General features: G+C 44.3%; 1 protein-coding gene across 3 annotated transcripts in view; it reads right to left on the bottom strand.

Moving 5' to 3' along the window:
• Positions 1 to 19,153, bottom strand: part of Cdk14 (cyclin-dependent kinase 14) — a 594,415-nt gene extending 575,262 nt beyond the window's left edge. For 2 of the 3 annotated variants that reach the window (NM_001395582.1, NM_001395583.1), the window contains exons 1-2: positions 16,580 to 17,173; positions 9,918 to 9,949 (exon numbers count right to left, since the gene is read on the bottom strand). In NM_001395582.1, the coding sequence (NP_001382511.1) occupies positions 9,918 to 9,949; positions 16,580 to 16,670 (123 nt within the window). In that variant the 5' untranslated portion in view covers positions 16,671 to 17,173. Of the gene's footprint in view, positions 1 to 9,917; positions 9,950 to 16,579 lie in introns of all 3 variants that reach the window. The other variant, XR_010065656.1, reaches the window with a different exon arrangement.
• Between the last annotated feature and the right edge of the window lie 404 nt (positions 19,154 to 19,557).

Raw genomic sequence — 19,557 nt, 5'->3', positions numbered from 1 at the left:
ACACTGAAAGGTCGGCATCCATCTGCTATCCTTTTGAAGGAAGATTAGTTGCACGCGTCAATCAGCACAGAAACTGACGGGAACACCGTGTTTCGTAACTCATTTGAGGTGTAGCGGGTGGGGATTACAGTTCTTAAACTCTGACTTTGAAGATAGCTTCCGAACATCCACCATATAGACAGCTCACATGTGGATGTCCTAGGACAGAAGGGAGCAAATAGACGTGAACATTTCGACACCCCCTGAGGTCTCAGCCTCTTCCAGCACCCACACGTCACGTTCATGTGTTGTTAAGTTGGATGCGATGTGGGTGCCAGGCAAACTCAGCACTCAGGAAGCCGAGGCAGGAAGTTCGCTATGAATCCAAGGCCATCCCGAGCTGCACAGTAAAATATTATGCTAGCCAGGACCATACACCAAGACCTTATCTCAAAACAAAACCAAAGAAAAAGCATTTTTATCACAAATGCTTAAGACAAATATGAATTCTCCTGGAAGTACAACTATATGCTGCTGAAACACGTTTCTGTCTTCTATTTGCTCATAAAAACCATAAAAAGGTTTTTCTCCCTTTCCTTCTCTCTCCTTGCCCCGTGTGTGTGTGTCTGTGTGTGTGTGTGTGTGTGTGTGTGTGTGTGTGTGTGTGTGTGTATTTAATACTATACAATTTGGAATAGATATTTTAAAATATACAAAGGCCTGGAGAGATGGCTCAACAGCTAGGAGCACCAGCTGCTCTCCCAGTGAACCTGGGTTTGATTCCCAGCACCTGTATGGCTTCTTGCAACTGTCTGTAACTCCAATTGTCTGTAACTCCAGTTCCAGGGGAGCCAACTTCCTTTTCTGGCCTCTCTCAGAACCACGCACACACGCGATGTTTATGTATAAAGTATAGGCAAACATTTATGCTCACTCACAATTAAATTTTAAACAATAAAAACATATGAAGAAAACCATCTTTTTATTTTAAAAATATCATGTAATTAATATTACTGTCACGGTTCCACATCATAAAGGAAATAGTTTTAAGACTTCCAGGCATATATGTTCTAAAAGGAGTAGTTAATAAATTAGTGAATAAAACTAGATATTAACAGAAAACGCAATGCTAAAACCAAATAATAAATTGGAAGAATAATGAGATTGATATAGTAAAGGTTAAAAAAATAAAATATAAAACAGGCTCATAAGGGGAATGTATCTCTTTGACCATTGTCATAAATGCTGAAAATGATCTTTGAAGAAATCTAAAGATATTTTCATGGTCTTAAGAAAGTAAGTTTGTAAAACAGCAGTGATGGTTCAAATGGTTTGAAATTAACCCTTATGAACTTGCAAAATCAAGAACAAGAAAAGACAATATCTGCTATAGTTTTAGAAATCAATAGTAGACCACAGATTCAAGGCCTCAGAAAACAGAGACACCTCAGCCTTGATTGGTCAATTCCAATCATCACGGTTCCTGGTAAGAGAGGACCTTAGCCAAGGCCAAGCAAGTTCAGTACTTCAAACTCCACACGTTGGAGAAAAACGTAAGTACTTACGCAATACAGAAACCCTTCCAATGTCAAAGGTCAGCTCTCCATGAATGAATTCTCTCTCTCTCTCTCTCTCTCTCTCTCTCTCTCTCTCTCTCTCTCTCTCTCACACACACACACACACACACACACACACAATGTCAGGGGTGGGGGTGGGGCACTCACCCCTCAAAGGACACAGACAGCTCAACCAGGTGACCCTGCTGGCAGAATAATGATGTTCAAGGCAGAAACAGGATGATGCTTGGGCTTTCGATTTCTATTAGCTCTCTTGTCTTGCCAAAATGAAGGTGACTAATTCCCCCGAATGTCACACATTTCACATTTTGTGACATGTACGTCTACTCTGACTCTTAAAGCACTACCCGGACATTCCAGTCACTGGTCCCGGACGAGACGTAATTATGGTAATTATGTCGACCATAATTAGGGAGATGGCAAATCTGATCGAACATTTTTAGAATAGAAATTGCAAAAATATGGAAAGTTGTAGACATGCAAAATTTAAACTAAATTTCCAACAAGAGAATTAAGGCGACTCGAGGCTCTTTTTCAACTCGGGCAAGACCACGAGCTTGAAACACGGTGGCCTCTGCTATAATTTAACAATAATGTGCAGGTTCCCTTGTGTCTTAGTCAGCGTTATTATGGCTGTGATACAACTTCAAGACCAAAGCAACTCGGAGAGAAAGTGGTTTATTTGGTTCAATAATTCCACACCACTGTTCATCACTGAAGAAATTCAGGGCAGAAACTCTAAAGGGAAGGATCTGGATGCAGGAGCTGACGCAGAGACCATGAAGGAGTCCTGCTTACTGCCTTGCTCCTCATGATTTGCTCAGCCTGCCTTCTTTTAGAACCCAGGATCACTAGCCCAGGAATGACACCCACAATGGGCTAGGCCCTCCCACAATAATCACTAATTAAGAAAATCCCTATAGCTTTGCCTGCTGTCTAATCTTATAGAGGCATTTTCTCAACTGGGGTTCCCTCCTCTCCAATGAGCCTAGCGTGTGTCAAGTTGACACAAAACTAGCCAGCACACTGTGATCGGAAGCATCTAAGGTAGGCAGAACCACAGTGAGAAACAAACAAGATAATACAGAGTAGTTCTACAAGACGGAATGAGACCGAAAGGTGCCCTGCGAGGCCACCAGGTGAACAACTCAATATTTACCTCTCCACGTCTGACTACATGGAGAATCGAGCTGAGCTCATGACCAGAGACTGACACAAGGCAGACGTCCACAAGCTCTAAATGCATGAGTCTTTAAGCAGTGAAGGTTCATGCCTTGAAAGGCATTTGGGGAATGCTGGAGTGAGGGAGCAGTGAAGTCATGAGACCAAAGAGGAGCTGAGATAAAGCAGGGGACAGTGACAGAGCACCGAACTGACAGGCAGCAGAGGCAATGATAAAGAGGGCCTCAGAACAGTGAATAAATGTCCACCAGGCACAGCAACGCCGAAATGCAATAGAAGACTGCGAAAAGCCTGGAAAGTCAAACCAGGAAAATGAACTCACAGCTGACAAAAGACCTTTAGAGGCGGAAGTGTGAGCACAGCATAGTTTGTATTGGAGATCTCATCAGGTCGGAACTGGAAGCAAACCACGGGGAAGACAGCCAGACAGAAGACAGCCACAAGGCCAAGCAAGAGATGTAGAGACTGTGTGTCCATAGCAGTGGTGGGAACCAAGGGGACAGAGGGAGATGAGCCAAGCTGGTGCTTGCTAGGGGGCTGGAGAATTTAGGAAGACAACAGGTTCCCGCCCTAGAAAAGTCACATAGCCGAAAAAGCCAGTTTCTACGTTAAAGACAAGAGAAAGTGCAGGTTTGGGCAACATGGGAATTATTAATATTCTGTGTGCACCGAGACCAGGACGACTGTAGATACAAGGGCAGAAACACCTAAACGGGGATGTGGGTACCTCAGTGCAGAGTCTGGGAGAGAAAGCTGAGTCAAGCACTCTGGAGTGACTATAATGAGAGGGTAGCCAAAAGCAAGGGACACTCAATGAGAGCATGAGACATGATCTCAGAGGGCAGAGGGCTGCTGTTACAAAAGAAAACATGAGGGCATGCAGAGTATACTCAGAGCCTGTGGCAAGTGTGCTAGGAAAAGAGACAGTTGAAAATGTGGAAAGGAATCAGTTATGGAAGCTTCTGGAAGAGAAGAGACGGAGACAGGGGTCGGGGAACAGGAAGAGGAAGTGGCCAGAAAGGGGAGTCAGCGGGGAGTGGGTAAGGCTAGTGTGCAAGGTGCGTGTGGAGGAAGGGGGTGGGAAGGTCCTAAGACTGGGTACTTTAAGAAAAGAAAGGATGTGGTGGTTGATCCGTGTCCACGAAAATTCGCATGTCTGCGTTTTAACTCTGACGCCTCCAGAAGAGGTCTTATTTGGGGAGGAGGAAAAACGATTGTTGCAAACATAATTATATTAACAGGAGGCTTTACAGGAGTACAGAGAGCTCCTGATTCTATCTGAAAGATGCCCTGATAAAAAGAGGAAAAATAGCCCTAGTCTTTGCTATGCAGACGTAGGAGGCTCCTGAATCCAGGGACAGCCTTGGCTACATAGTATATCCCTGTGGGAAGAGGGAGAAAGAGGGAAGGACAAATGGATGGAGGGAAGAACAGAGGGGGGGTCGGAGGATAGAAGATGACATAAAGGAACAGGAAGAAGCCAGCATCTACGAGTCAAGGAGAGACGACTATGGAGAGGTCCTTCTCCCTCAGCTTGTAGAACGAGCTAACTTTGTCAGCTTTCTGGTTTCAGACTTCTTATCTCCAGAAATGTGTGTGGTTGAAGCCCGTCACTCAGACAGTCCTAGGAAAGGACTATGGAGTGAGAAAGCCTTCTACCAGAGACAAGGAGCAGACACAGCCGCACTCTGGCTAGTGACAGCCACAGAGACGAAAGGCTCTTCAGTTGCTTGAGGTAGCAGCGACCTCAGGAACTGATACATTTGTTTGCAGAGGGATTTCCTCAAGCAACTCCTGGCAGAGACCAGGTGAGATGATAAGATGACAGGTCAAAATCCAGGCTGACAGAGATTACATATGATGTGCCAACGAGCATACCACGGAGGGCACGGGCAGGAGAGAGAGAGATGCCTAGCCGAAGAAGAAAGATAGGCAACGTGCAGGGCCAGAGCAATGGGATGGGGTGGGCAAAGACAGGGGAAAGAGCAGAAACCAGAGGGGGAGGGGGAGGGGGAGGTGGGCTGGAGTTCCTGAAGTAAGAAATCCCTGAGTACAGACTGCTGGATACCATGTATTTACCCACAGACACCAAGGAGAGACACAGTCACAGCCACTGGAAAACAGGGTCCAGGAACATCCCTGCCCCCAGCCGGTGTCCTCCTAACATCAATCACTGATGCACTTCCAGTCTCAAACGTGACATCATCATATGAGTAGCAGGGTCTGTGCTCTAGACTGGGAGCTAAACAGGCGTTCACTGTCCCATCTACCAGCAAGTTGGCCTCTAAATTATACTTCTGAGTTCTCCTAGGTAAGATTATTTTGAATGAAGTTTTTTTTTTTTTTGTATATACATTTTGTTTACATTTTCCCTAGGATTTCAAGAGTTAAATAGGTGGAAAATTATCAAAACAAGTCCTGAGAGCTCCTTGGGAGTTGCAGCTATGACAACAGCAAGCACACCAGGAAAGCTCATATATTAGGAGGCTTTTTTCAAAAACCATAGGAATAAGTGCTGAGTTACCTAGATTTGCACACCGCACTCAACTGAAACCCTGGACACTAAAGGTTTTGTACTTCTCAACAAAAAGCCAAGGATGGTCAAAATTTTGTTTGAGTTCCTCATCTGGGCTTTTTTTTTAACAACACCAAGCAGACTATACAATTTAAGTTCTCACGACTCGTGGGTTGCTGAAGCATCAGAGGCTTCCAATCTTTTCTACGTGGATCCACTCACACTTACTGGAGCCTTTTCCTCCAAAATTCACAAGCCTTTGTCTGTGGTAGGTCTACACTGGCAGATAACTGTATTTTCTCATCATTTGTATATCAGGCATCATAATTATTCAAAAGAAACCATAAAAAAAAAGCCTGATATTCAGCATAAAGGCATGGTGTAGGTCTACTGCTTCAGGAAGAATGTGGCTATAGAAACATTCGGGAAGTTCTGCAAAATCTCAGGCACGTAGTGGAGAGGTCATCACAATGTTACATCCATGCCCAGTAAGAACAATTTCATAAGAAACCAGGTTTCTGGGGCTGGGGATTTAGCTCAGTGGTAGAGCGCTTACCTAGGAAGCGCAAGGCCCTGGGTTCGGTCCCCAGCTCCGAAAAAAAGAACCAAAAAAAAAAAAAAAAAAAAAAAAAGAAACCAGGTTTCTTTTACCTTCTATCCAGCATTTACCTATTTAGTTTCCTCATGTTAGCCAAATACTGCACAAAAAAACCCCAAGGATCCAAACTTCCTTGGTTGTGGAAGTAGGTTTAAAACTGGTGAGATCGTTTTTCTGAAATCTTAAAACTGACTAGTCCTTCCAAAACCTATAGATTCCATCCACAAATCATGAAGTGGCTATCATTTAGGTCAGGATCCCAATTAACACACAATGAGGGAAGGGCTACCAATAGCCCTTAAAATTCTCTGTTCTGGTAGGGGCTTCAGCAACATTCAGTACCTATCACTGTAAATATCTGAAGGCTTCAACAGTTAACTTCAAACTGGTTACTTGTAAACACACACACACGTGCGCGAGAGAGAGAGCGCACACACACACACACACACACACACACACACACACACACACACACGAGCTACTTTACATAGTTCCTGAATACAACCTCATGCTGTTTGAAAAATCAGCAGAGCATTACGGTCAAAGAGTAAATAACTAATACATCTTTTTTCCTCCTCTGGTCAAGGTCAAACATTTGCACACACCTGAAAGAAATCCTCAAGCCAATCATAAAGCAGTGCCCACACTCCAGGACAGGCATCTCCTTGCAGGTCTCTGTGATAAGGAGCGTGAAGCTCATAAACTCAGAGCCAGCAGAGAGCTGCCACACCTTGCTGCTTAGTGAAGAAACTGACCAGCCCTCAAGCTGCAGGACTCCAGTCTCAAGAGAATTCCAAGAGCCTTATAGTGACCAGATTCCAACACTAGGAGAGGAAGAGTCAAAAATAAAAATACCAAAAAAATCTCACATTCAAGAAAACTTCTACCAAGGCAATCTGGAAATGATCCTCAAAAGTGGTTGCTTCTCACTTACATAGGCTCACATCTAGTATTCCTCTGAGATCCTGGGAAGGTTTTACTCTTCTGTGAGCTAACCATGCTACTTAGAATCCTACCCTAGAACCCAAAGCATCCCCTGTGGAGGATTAAATAAAAATGGTGGATTTTAGATATTTTCACCGTCTCACTATAGAAATCATCACAGGAGGCCTTGTGTGAAATGTGGGAAGTGTGTTTGAAGTGGGATCTCCTCTACAGCTTTGTTTTCTGACTGAATCCTTCCATCACCCTTGTAGAGAGAAGACAGAGCAATGAAGGCAGTGTTGGCGACAGCCACGGAGGGTGACATAAACTCTGCCGCTTCCAGTGTTTGAGAGAGTATTCTTTTTTTTTCATCTTATTTATTTTATTTATTTATTTATTTATTTATTTATTTATTTATTTTTTATTAACTTGAGTATTTCTTATATACATTTCGAGTGTTATTCCCTTTCCCGGTTTCCGGGCAAACATCCCCCTCCCCCCTCCCCTTCCTTATGGGTGTTCCCCTCCCAACCCTCCCCCCATTGCCGCCCTCCCCCCACCAGTCTAGTTCACTGGGGGTTCAGTCTTAGCAGGACCCAGGGCTTCCCCTTCCACTGGTGCTCTTACTAGGATATTCATTGCTACCTATGGGGTCAGAGTCCAAGGTCAGTCCATGTATAGTCTTTAGGTAGTGGCTTAGTCCCTGGAAGCTCTGGTTGCTTGACATTGTTGTACATATGGGGTCTCGAGCCCCTTCAAGCTCTTCCAGTTCTTTCTCTGATTCCTTCAACGGGGGACCTATTCTCAGTTCAGTGGTTTGCTGCTGGCATTCGCCTCTGTATTTGCTGTATTCTGGCTGTGTCTCTCAGGAGCAATCTACATCCAGCTCCTGTCGGTCTGCACTTCTTTGCTTCATCCATCTTGTCTAATTGGGTGGCTGTATATGTATGGGCCACATGTGGGGCAGGCTCTGAATGGGTGTTCCTTCAGTCTCTGTTTTAATCTTTGCCTTTGAGAGAGTATTCTAAAGGCTCTGACTTACTTCATCCACTCAAGTCACCTAAAAGGCAGGAACTACCATTCTGCAGACCTGTGGAACCAGTAGCAGTTGCTCAATTGCAGGTGGATACCTTAGCATTTAGCCCCAGGCAGGCCCATGCTGCTGCTACTCCTCCAGATCGTGGACCTGATGCTTTCCTTAACTAGCTGAAAATTACTCTGGCCCTCTGCATCTTAATGTGCTCATCTGTGAAATGCTGGGATGAGGAAATAATGGTTTCTACCATTCTTCCAGCTCTGGCATTGTCCAACTTTCTGATTTAAAATATTAAAAAACAAAAAAAACAAAAAACTCTGTGCTATGGAAGAAAGAAAATACTGTGTTGAGCTGGTGATGATTTTGTTTCAAATGGCAAACCCCTGGCCTCTGATTCCACAGAGGTTTTAGAAGTAAGAGTAGAGGAGTAGTTGCCAGCTCGTGACATCCTTATATACTCTTTAGCCATTGCCCTCCCTCAGCCCTCAGTTGTATGTGTGTGGTTAGACAAATGTACCTACAGCTCCAAGATAGACTTACACACACAACACTGGTGCACATAGAAGAAAAGAGGTGGATTTGTTTGTTTTGTTTTGTTTCGCTTTGTTTTTTAATTCCTTACACCGACTAGAAGCCTGTGAAGACACAGAGAAATATGCCACGCCTTACAGAAGAAAAGTGGTATAATAATGGGCTATGGCTTTAAATCTTGGAGAAAGAAGCAAGAATATTCAACAGTGAATATACCTGGATAACACAATGGAAGAATTTTATCTTCCTCCCTTTCTTTAAGTCTCTCTTTATGTAGGGTTAAATTACTTCCATAATTATAAGGGGATTTTTCTTTATAAAGAAAGAAAAGGTGCCCAAAATTCTCACTCTGATTTCTCCTGGAAAAAAAAATACTCTCTTGAAAACAGCTATCTCAGTAATGAAACAGTAGAAATTCCAGAAATGCAGTTTTGGAGGAAATCCCAGTATTACCTACTAAGGATGTGAAAGGACTGGAGGAATTAACGTTAGGAGGAATTAACTAGAACGTTGTCTGAGAACGTTGCTTTGGATCCAGTGACACAGCTTTACAGAGCTTGGACCAGAAAGTCGGAGCAGGTGCTGTCTGCAGACCATGAGAGCCAAATGACACTAGCCCCATCCAGAAATCCCAACCAGCAAGCTTGCCCTGAGAACCCCCCCCCCCCCCCCGTGAGACAGGGCAAGCACACACCACACACAGGAAGCACATGTACCCTTCCCTTGCTGCATTGGAGGGAGCGGTCATAGCTTCTTTCACGGAATCTAAGAGCATTAAAGAATTAAAGCCAACACTCTATGCTTTCACTAGGCTGTGGGGTAAGCACAAGGTGTAGAAACATCTCTGTTTACATATAACTTCATACGCTGTGCACACAGGGCGAGTTCACAACATCTGCCCATGACTGGCTTCAGATGGTTACAATGAAACATTTCTGTCTATAACACCTTGAAAACAGTAACAAAATCCCAGAGACCTACAATGTCAAAGCTGCACTCAGAATCCTTTGTTTCCTAGGAACTTAAGACTTTTTTTTCCTCACTACTTTGAAGCAAGTAAACAGAGACTCATCTGATCCGCAAACACTAGGGAAACTGGAACAGAAAAAGTCACCCTCTCCTTTGGGAGCCTTGAACACAATCTGTGACGTCAACACATCACACCTGATTCCTCAAGGTCTGGAAAGGAGCCTTGCTGTCCAACTTATCAACAGCTCTGGACTTGCCCGACACATGCGCATCACAGTGGGCTTCTTCAGCACAGCTGTCAGCAAGAAGGCAACAAAACAAAGGCAGGCGCGCATCTTTTGTTTATTGATCCAAAGATACATGTCTGACGATTGCTACAAAACTCAGTTAAATGACTACTGAGATAAAAGGCTAAAAGTGGGTAACTAAATAAACGAATACTATTTCTTATTTCTTGTGGGATTTTTTTTCTTACTTGTTTCTTAAGCTTTGGGGTTTTGTTTTGTTTTTATCGTTTTCTGTTTCTAAGCACAACATCAGCACCTACGGACTCTACTTAACAGTAAATAAATACGCCTTTGTGTTGGAGGAAGAAACTTAGCCTACCTCATCAAAGGTGGTGTCGTCTTTCTTCAGAGCTAGAAAAGAAAAGGAGAAAGAATGGTTACTGTGAAGCATCCCAAAGAGGCAGAGTATCTAAGTTCTAGAAAACAGAAAGCCGGAGCACTGCAGTGTTTTCATCTCCGAAAGCAAAACTGTACCCCAACCTGAATAACGATGTCATGATAGAAAATACAAAAACTGCAAATGAGAGAACAGCACAGCATGTTTCTCTGTGAAATGCTTTTCATAAATATGTAAATGAAGCATTCTGGAAAACAGGGAAGAAAAGCATGCAGGGCTTTCACATCTCCTTCAGCAGAACATGTTTTAATGGAAGTAGAAGGGACACAAAGTAATGACAGACAAATTTCCTCTCAAACACCTGGTGTGTCCTTCTGTGGTTTGGCCACTTGTTAGGATGGCAAACATTCTGCATAGTGTCTAAGTGACAGTTTAGTCCTAACTAAAGTTTAAGCATGGAAATAAAAGACCAAGCATTTTCAAATAAGCATTGTGTAGAACAAGAGAATTAACTCAAACACCTAACACAATGAATGTTTATAGTCAAGTGTTTCCAAAGGGAAAAAAGAACACATTCATAATGTTTCATAGGAATTGACAAATACCTCAGATTTATCTTAAATACACTTAACCTTAGAAATGGAATTTTATCTCACTCTAAAGAAAAAGAGAAGATTGTTACTTGTAGTTGTCGAATATCAGTTCATTAAATCCCAGTTACCTATAATGTTTCATAGTATGGGAGAGGCACAAAACGTTAACTAATCTGAAACTACCACTTGAAGAAATACTTCAAACCTACAAAATAGTGCATGGGCGTTTACAGGCCTGTTCTAGGTAGTCCTAGCCTGGATGGAAAGGTGTGGCTATCTATTGCCTGAAAGGTTTTGCTCTGGTAAAAGCAATGAAAAGGAAATTATTCTGGAAATTGAGTTCTGAGAAATTAGTGAGGCTAAGCAGAAACTCCTAAGTAAAAATTTATATACTCTACCCATGTGGTATGGTGTGGTGTGGTGTGGTATGTTGTGGTGTGGTGTGGTAAGATGTGGTGTGGTGTGGAGTGATGTGGTGAGGTGTGGTGTCATAGTGTGTGGTGCAGTTTTTGAGATAAGGTCTTACTCTTTAACCCAGTTTGCCCTAGAACTAGCAGTAATCCTCCTGCTTCCGCTTCCCAAATGCTGGGTTTACAGGCTTGAGCCACCACGCCTGGCTTTCTAGCAATCTTGAAAAGGTTTTCTCTCTTGTTCAGATCATAAATTTGTCATTTTAAAAAGTCCAAAATTATGTAGCTGTGGTGGTGAGCCAGCAGGGTGCAGGCTGCCTGAGAAGCTAAAACACTTATCAGTTATAGTTTTCCCCCCTTTACACTGATTCGTAACAGACTGTCCAGTTTCTTCCTGACAGAACAAGTTGCCCTGAATGGAAAATTAAAAGGCAGTCCTCGCCCCAGTCTCACCAACTGCTCCTCAAACCAATCACATGCACCTTTTCACTACAGAGCTGTTAATTTATGCTAAACCTGAAAAAAAGATAGAAGATCCTAGTTGATTTCTACTGACTAATTTTCAGTAGAATTTTAACTTCTAATCTAGAAACTCTCAAGCCCAGTCAATAATGATGTGTCTTTTAGTTAATATGCTTGCCTGACATAGCAGTACAAACAAGTTTATATATAGATATAGATATAGATATATGAATAGCATTGACTTCAAATACAAAGTAGCATATATATACATATGCACATAAATTCAATTTTACCTGTCAATAACCAAGTATGAATGAAGAGCACCCATGACAGCCTTGCAAACTTGTGACTCAGAAGACAAACTATTAAAAATAGTTCATCCAATGTGGCCATTACAGAAGTGCTGGAACTTTAGAGGTGTGTTTTCTTTGGCCAAGTTGTACTACCGCTTATGCTGACCCACTGGGGGCTAAAATGTGGAATGGCGTTGAGAAATGAAAGGGGGGGAGGCATCAAATATTCACACTGGCCCACTGTTTCTTGCCTTCTTAGTTCTGACAATTTCTTAGCATCCTAACTGTAAAGGGTGGATCTGAGATTAGTCAGAAAGGGGGTGGGAGAATAAAGAAAAAATTCTAGGTGCATTTGCTAAGCAATAAAGAAAGGCAGACGATCTCTGCTACACGATGACACACTCAGGCCCTCCGCATCGCAGAAAGAGTAGATTTGAACCAAAAGGGCTATTACTCAATAGGTACCTTTCATTGTTAGATTGACATTTAACACGGTTTCTTCTAAAAATTGCATCCCTTGCCCTAAAAAGCAGTTGATAGCATAACAAAGACCAATTAAAGGTGTCCTTGCCAGATAGCTATCAGGTCACTGATGAATAAACTCTGACCTAAACATGCATACAACATCTTGTTATTGATTATGTTCCCTGATTGTCATTAATCATTTATGTAAATGTAAAACCACAATTGTCCTCAAGGATGTCGTGGGACAATAACCAGATTGTGCTACTCTGACTTAACAAATGGGTAGATATTAAGTCTTTGAATATGATCAGAGAATCTATCTGGTCCTCAGCTCAGACACAGTTCCCTAAAGGCTTCCTAGTAACTCACCAAAGGAGATCCTGCTGTGTCCTCCAGTGGCAAGTTCACTACTATTCTTCAGTATGGAACTTGCCACTTTATGCTGACAGTGCACACTCACTAGCCGGTGTTCCAGCCATATCACCCACTAGCTCTTGGTGTCAGGACAATATCTAGCACCAGAAGGTATATGGCAACATGTGGCATTAACAAGTCCTACCTCAGTGGCAAAGAGAGAGAACCTCCTATTTTAATATGCACTAAGGTTTTAGCAAATGAAAAAATATATATATATATACATACATACATATACATATATATACACATATACACATATATACATATATATAATGTAAGAACTATAAACACAAGTCCCATTACCATAATATCCACTCCCTCTTCTTTACCCTTCCCCTGCCCCTCCCTCTTGCCAGACCCAGAGCTCAGGGCCTCACACATACTAGGCAAGCTCTCCTCACTGAACTATACCCACAACCCAAATTAAAACCGTTTGTAGCTGCTTTGGGAAAGAAGATGGCACAATAGTCAAACTGAATTCCTGAAAATTCACTTTTACGTTTATCTCTCCTCACAGAATGGCTCGTCGATGACAATCTAGAAGTACACACCTACAGGCAGAGGGCAAGGAACCCACAAGAATTCACCTTAATCACAGCTTCCGCTTTTCACCAACCATATCCTTTACAGAAATGGCATACATGGGCTCATCTCAAATACCAAGCATAAACTTTCTCTAGGAAAGACTCCCACCGGGTGTGAAGGGATGTCAGTATGGCTTCAATCACACAGACACTTGAGGGTCTCAATTTGCATAAGCCCACCTGCAAGGTCAAAAAAGGCACAGGGGCAACAAATGGGTGGGCTTATTTAAGCTACCCACCAGTTACCCTCCTGTTTACCTTAGTTAGCCTAGAAGTTTTAAGTCAGGCAGAGGAGGGAACAGGTATTAAAACAAGACCAGCGTCCTAAACGGGTCACCATCCTGAGCTATTGAGCAGGAAATCAGAAAGAGGCACTGTGGAAATGGATGCCTGACTTTAGAATTCAATTAAACTCATCTTATAAAAGAGCCTTCAGCTCTGTTGTAGTCACTCCCTGGCAGATGTCGCAAATCAGAGCCCTGTGGCTTGAAACCCAGTGTACTTCACTTGACCTTACATAGCAATCTCCGATCAGTCATGTTTGGGGTTGACGGTGACAAAGTCGGCATGGTCTATGATGTATGATGAGTTAAGCAATCCTACCTTTTGTAACTCATAATCTCTGTTACATACAACCATTTGTTGCAGATCATATGCACGCATGAAGTGTCCTGGGCTTTCTAGATAAATGATTGGTGATTTCTTATGGCTGAACGATGGCGTTTCACCATGTAACAAACCTACATCTGAATAGCGCTAAGAAAAGTAAACAAAGCCGGTACGTATATTTCAAAGCAATATTCTATGGCTCTTGGACTAGGCGACAAAATGCATGGTAATGCTGGATTGTTGGGTGGGAATAAACCATTTATTCTTTGGCCTCTCAGTGAAGAAAAGTGGATAAGAGGGGACAAACAGAAATCGGAAGGACCGACACGAGCTTCTGGTACTGATCCTCGCCATGTGAGATAATGTATCAGATAGTTTTATTTTGTCTCACTTAATCTCCACAATTATACAACGACATGCAGGTGAAGAGGCAAGAGTTTAAGGGAATTACTGGTTGCCCAAGACGTGAGGGAAACAGAGGGCCAGGCCCAGAACTGTCCAACTCCAAAATCTACCATGTTTTCAGGATGCTATACTACAAATCTGTGGCCACTTCTTCTTTCCTTGCTTTCTACCTATAATACCATCATGTCGAGACCATCTAATCCCTAATAATGACAGCACGTTGCAAACATTTGTTGAGTTTTATAGCATTGCCACACAAGACACTGCATCATCATTTCACCAAGTGCCAAAAAAAAAAAAACAAAACAAAACAAAACAAAACCACAGAACACATTCCTTGCTTATGAATTATATGAACCCATAGAAAACTCTCACGGCATTGCCTCTCAGTCTTCAAAAATAAAAAAACCCTTCGGTCATCAAATGAGTTCACCGCCTCTGAGTGTGAAGGAAATCGGAGAAGATACGTTTTCCAGTAGTGCCCTTCCTAATAACTATCCTGGGTTTGGTGCACACACAACAAAAATCACTTAAAAATGTCAATATTTTCTTTCACAATATACCACAGTAAGACCTGCTCTTCTGAGTCCTCTTTCAATAAAGAGATGATCAGCTTTCTTTACTGAGCCGTTCTGTTTCGTAAAGAATGGATATAAAAGCCACATAATCATACCAGGCATTTCTGAGAATCAATAGACTCAAAGGGGAGCTTTCACATCACTAAATCTCAATAATCTGGGAAGCCCAATTAACTATAATATCTATCTGCCAACACTGCAGTTAACCGGAATATTACTGACGGGCCATCAAACCCTAAAATTATTTAAACATACAAGATTTTTATATTAATGCCCTTTGTTTCTCACTGAGACTCAACTGCAATGAATTATTTAAGAGAAAACTGGAGGGGCTCCAACGGAATCATCAGCATTAGTAAATATCTAGCTAATGTGCTGTAGAACAGGCCCTAATGGACTCCAGAACCCGCCTGGGTGGTGTTTTGAATCCAGCCCTGAAACATCCTTGTTAATAATGCACAGGCTCCCCACCTCACTCTCACACTCCTCTTGGCTTCAAACTTGACTTGAATGTAGGACTCGACACTCACGTGCCTAACTCAGAAAAGTGGGTCCGTTGTATATTCAATACATGTGATTAGAAAAGGCATGACGAATGTGCATTCTGCACATAACTTAACAGCGTTCTCAGGAAAAGCAAAATGTCAAACAAAATTGACAATAATGATAATAATAATAATGATAATGATGATCTTGACTAAACGTTTATCCATGTTTATTTGAAGACAGTTTGCATGTACGGATAATGAGCTATGAAACAGACTGCTGACACTCACTGGCACATCATGGTTTTATTTTAAGGAACTGGCTTATTTTTAATTAATTAACTTTTATTAACATAACAGGTGAACCAAAGGCCAGAAGGTATGCTTGGACACTCTGATGGGTTGGTTTGGGGCTTATAAGAATCCCTTGCTTTGCGCAGTTACCCGTATCAAAGAAAGTTAGCGACAAAAGTTTAGATAGCAGGTATGCCTTCAGGTTAACAGGCGCTCTCTGCCACCAACACTCAAGATTTAACAAACCCCTTCCACATGACACAGCTGTCATCTTGCTGTAGCCTGTAATGTGGATTCATTCTTTAAGTATCCTAAACATTCCTCGATCCTTTTTTCTTATTGCTGTTTGTTTATTCTCTGTTAAATTGGTTGGTTGCTTTTTAAAGAAGACAATAGCCTCTGGACTGCACTAACAGTGCAAGTTCATGAGACTTATTCTAAATGCCCCCACAACTTCACAGCTCGCATTTCACCATAGCAGCTAGAAGGTTCAGAGACCTACAAACTGAACACCCAAACCTCCATTTATAGGACCAGAAGTACGGAACAAAAGGTCCCAAGGTATCTGTCCCACTTCCTTTAGGTTGAGTACGTTAAAAAACATCAGGCGCCTGTCAACGTTTCGACAATTCCCAAAGCTACATTATTGGCTAAACACCTAATACCAACGCTCTTTAAACAAAACAAAAACAAAAACAAAAAAAAGTAACCTGGGTGGCCACAGAGCCCCGATGGCGGTGGGGACCTGGTGTCCCCTCTCCAGTTCACTGTAGGCGCCAAAGATACTATTGGCGGGGAGGAGGAACTCAAATTGGAGGGTTGAGACAGTCCACGAATGAAGCTCAGACCGTGGGGGAGAGGGGTAGCCCTCCAGCTTATCCCTGCCCTGCCGGGAGTCCCCACCGAGGTCCTCCTCCATCCCTGTCCGCACCTCACCCGGAGGTGGCAGCTGCCTGGCTGGTGCCCTGAGCACGGAGAGGGCGCGGGGACCGAGGGAGCGAGCCCGGGGATCGCCCGCAGGACACCGGGGTACAGCGGACCACACTCACCGATGCGGCTGAAACTCTCGGACAAAGTTCTCCTCAACTTCTTCATCTTGCCGATCTTCTCGGCCGGCTGCGGTTCAATGAGGTCGCACATCTGGGCGACGCGGGGCCCGGGCAACTTCGCGAAACTGGTCCAGCGCAGCGCAGCGCAGACAACGGCGGGCGAGGGCGCGCGGCGCGGGGAAGGCGGCGCCTCGTCCTGCTCCTCCGCCTCCTCGCGGGCCGCGGGCGACGCGCAGCGCTCGCCTGCCTGCGGGGCTCGGGCCTGGGCCGAGGCTGGGCGCGCGGGGGCGTCTTACGTGGTGCCGGGGGCGGCCGCGATCCCCGCCGCCCGGGGGCCCCCGCGCTGCGCCGCTGCCCGCCGCATTTTCCCTCCTTTGTAAGCCAGAGCCGCGCGGCCGCGACCGGAGACGGGGGCGGCGCGGCCGAGGAGGCGCAGGCGGCTGCAGGCGAGGCGCGCGGGACAAGTTCCCCAGCCCGAGGGGCGGCGCTGCACGGAGACCCGCGACTGCCCTGGCCAGAGGCCTGGCGCCCGGGACCCAGGCGCGACCCCGCGCCGCGTTCCGACTCCGACTCCGAGGCCTCCGCCGCCCTCCCGGACCCACCGCGCCCGGGCGGCGCCCCCTCCCGGCCGCCCGCGCTCCGCCGGCCGCGGCCGCGCTCCTCCCGCGCGCTCCGGGACCGCAGCCCACGGGCAGACGGACAGACAGACGGCCGGCCGCCCTGGGCTCCCGGCCGACCCTGTCCACCCGGTGCGGTGCGATCCTTGTTGGCCCCGACCCGGAAAGGTTGGGGAGTGTCGGGCGCGGTGCACGAGTGCCTCGGGGACGCATTCGGGTTTAGTAGAGACTTTTTGGGGTGGGGTGGGGTGGGTGGTTTTAATTTACAGGGAAAGTGGGTGCTCCGAAGGCCAGAAGAGGCCTGATTTTCATTGGGGTACAATGCAAAAGCTGAAAATGGCCCCCTGGAACTTCCAGAAGGCAGGGTGTTTTGCCTCAGCCCTGACTCTGGATGACAGGAATGTCTCAGAGATTCCTCAGAGGGATACTCAGGTCATCAGTAAATTTACTACCTTTTGTCACCTCCTTGCCCTACTTCAGTGAATGAACTTGAAAAGGGACTTAAGGGTGGCTTTTTTTTTTAAAGTCCCGGGACAAACAGTTCCGGCAGAAAACACAGTCTTTTTTTTCCCCTAATAAATGAGGTACTCCAAACGTCAGTCTCCCAGGGGAGGGTGAAGGAAGATGGGGGAAGGCCTGTTGTACTGATTCTGGGCCAGCAAAGTCCTTATGAATAGAAATGTTAGTGATCTTGAGTCATCTGGCTGTGTAAGCAATAGGAGCTTTTGTGGGCGTGACAATGCTGTTTGGTTTAAAGGAAGTTTTGGGGAGTTTGTGTTTTGTCAAAAGATTTTTATCTTAAAACAAAAACTAGCCCCCTGCCTTCCTTAAATTGTGAGGTAGAACACGGATTTGTTCCGCCCTGTGCTGAGCACATTACAGGGTTTTGGTAGATTGCCACTGATAAAAGGCAGCTAGCTAGTCAAGCCAAGCCCCTAACAGAGGAGAGAGCCAAGAATTCATGAGCAAAGTCAAGATAGTTTAAACGCAGGGATGTTGGATCCTGACAGCCAAATCTCAATAATTACAGAAGGCATCAAAGTGTGACCTGATACAGGAAAAAAAAGTTTTAACATTTATCACGTGGTCAGATCAATTAGAAAATTAGCAGTTACAACTGAACACACACAGAGAGAGAGAGACAGAGAGACAGAGAGACAGAGAGAGACAGAGACAGAGAGACAGAGACAGAGAGCCAAACACTGATAGGTTCTTCCAGCTAACAAAGACGAAAAAAAAAATCGTCAAAGATAAAAATTTAGAGTGCTATACTTATGTGGTCACACTGCTGTCCATTTGGAAAAGGCCAGTTTGAGTAAGGACACAGGCCCAGTGTGCTTGTCCTCACACACTGTGTGTATGTGTGCATGGACCTGCACGTGAATGCATATGGTATCTTTTCTACCTCCCCAATATCTCTAATTTTCTAATCTTTCAAAAAGCCAACTTACCATCTCTGCATACAAAGCTATTGTTCGTGACCATTTTTTTTAAACTAATGGAAACTTGAGTTGCTATATCGAGGGTTAATAGGGAAAACCATATTTAATATCAAACTATGGCAAAATATGCAAAAATATATACATTTCTGAAATACACAAAATTTCTGAAAACAAAAGGAGGAACGTAGGAGGCGGGGCACAACTCTGTCCTTACACTTTATACTAGAAAGTAGAGTCTGAGTATCTTGCCCCCCAAATGCCTTAATTTTATATCACAAAAATGTTAACTTAAAGCATAGTGGCTGTGAACTTCCCTTTCCTGGCTTGACCACACCCTCTCGGCCCTCTCCACTAAAGAACAGTGTATCTGGCAGATGAAACCTGTGTCCAGTGACAGACCAAATGAAGTTTGGCGATTGTGAACACCAGCACTCTGCTCCATGTTTGTCTTGGTCTTTTCTCAGATGTGTATTACACTGGCAAGTTATGCAATAAGCCTACAAAATAGAGAAGGAAATTAACTTCATGCTTTCGAGATATGTGTGCTTCCTTTTAAGGGTTCAACAACAACAACGCGCGTGTGTGTGCGCGCGTGTATGTGTGTGTGTGCGTGTGTGTGCGTGTGTGTGCACGTACACTCACATGTGAAGGTCAGAGGACAACTCTCAAGACCCGGTTCTGGAATGCTATCTTGTGGGATCCAGGGATTGAACTCAGGCTGTCGGGCCTGCCTGCAAGTGGCTCTACTCACTGAGCTATTTCACTGGCCGGAAGGATCCAACTCTGAAATTAATTTCTCGTATTCACCTTTATCTGGTCCTATGAATTCCACGAGGCCCGAGGCCCTAACCTGGAAAAAAAAAACCAGTACATGTTTCATAGACTAATTGCTTATCAAAGGGTGCAGAATGAACCACTG

The sequence above is a fragment of the Rattus norvegicus genome, chromosome 4 (assembly GCF_036323735.1).
Source record: "Rattus norvegicus strain BN/NHsdMcwi chromosome 4, GRCr8, whole genome shotgun sequence".
In the NCBI taxonomy this organism is placed as follows: Eukaryota; Metazoa; Chordata; class Mammalia; order Rodentia; family Muridae; genus Rattus; species Rattus norvegicus.
The sequence above is the reverse complement of the archived record's forward strand: the minus strand, read 5'-3'. Positions and strand labels throughout refer to the sequence as shown.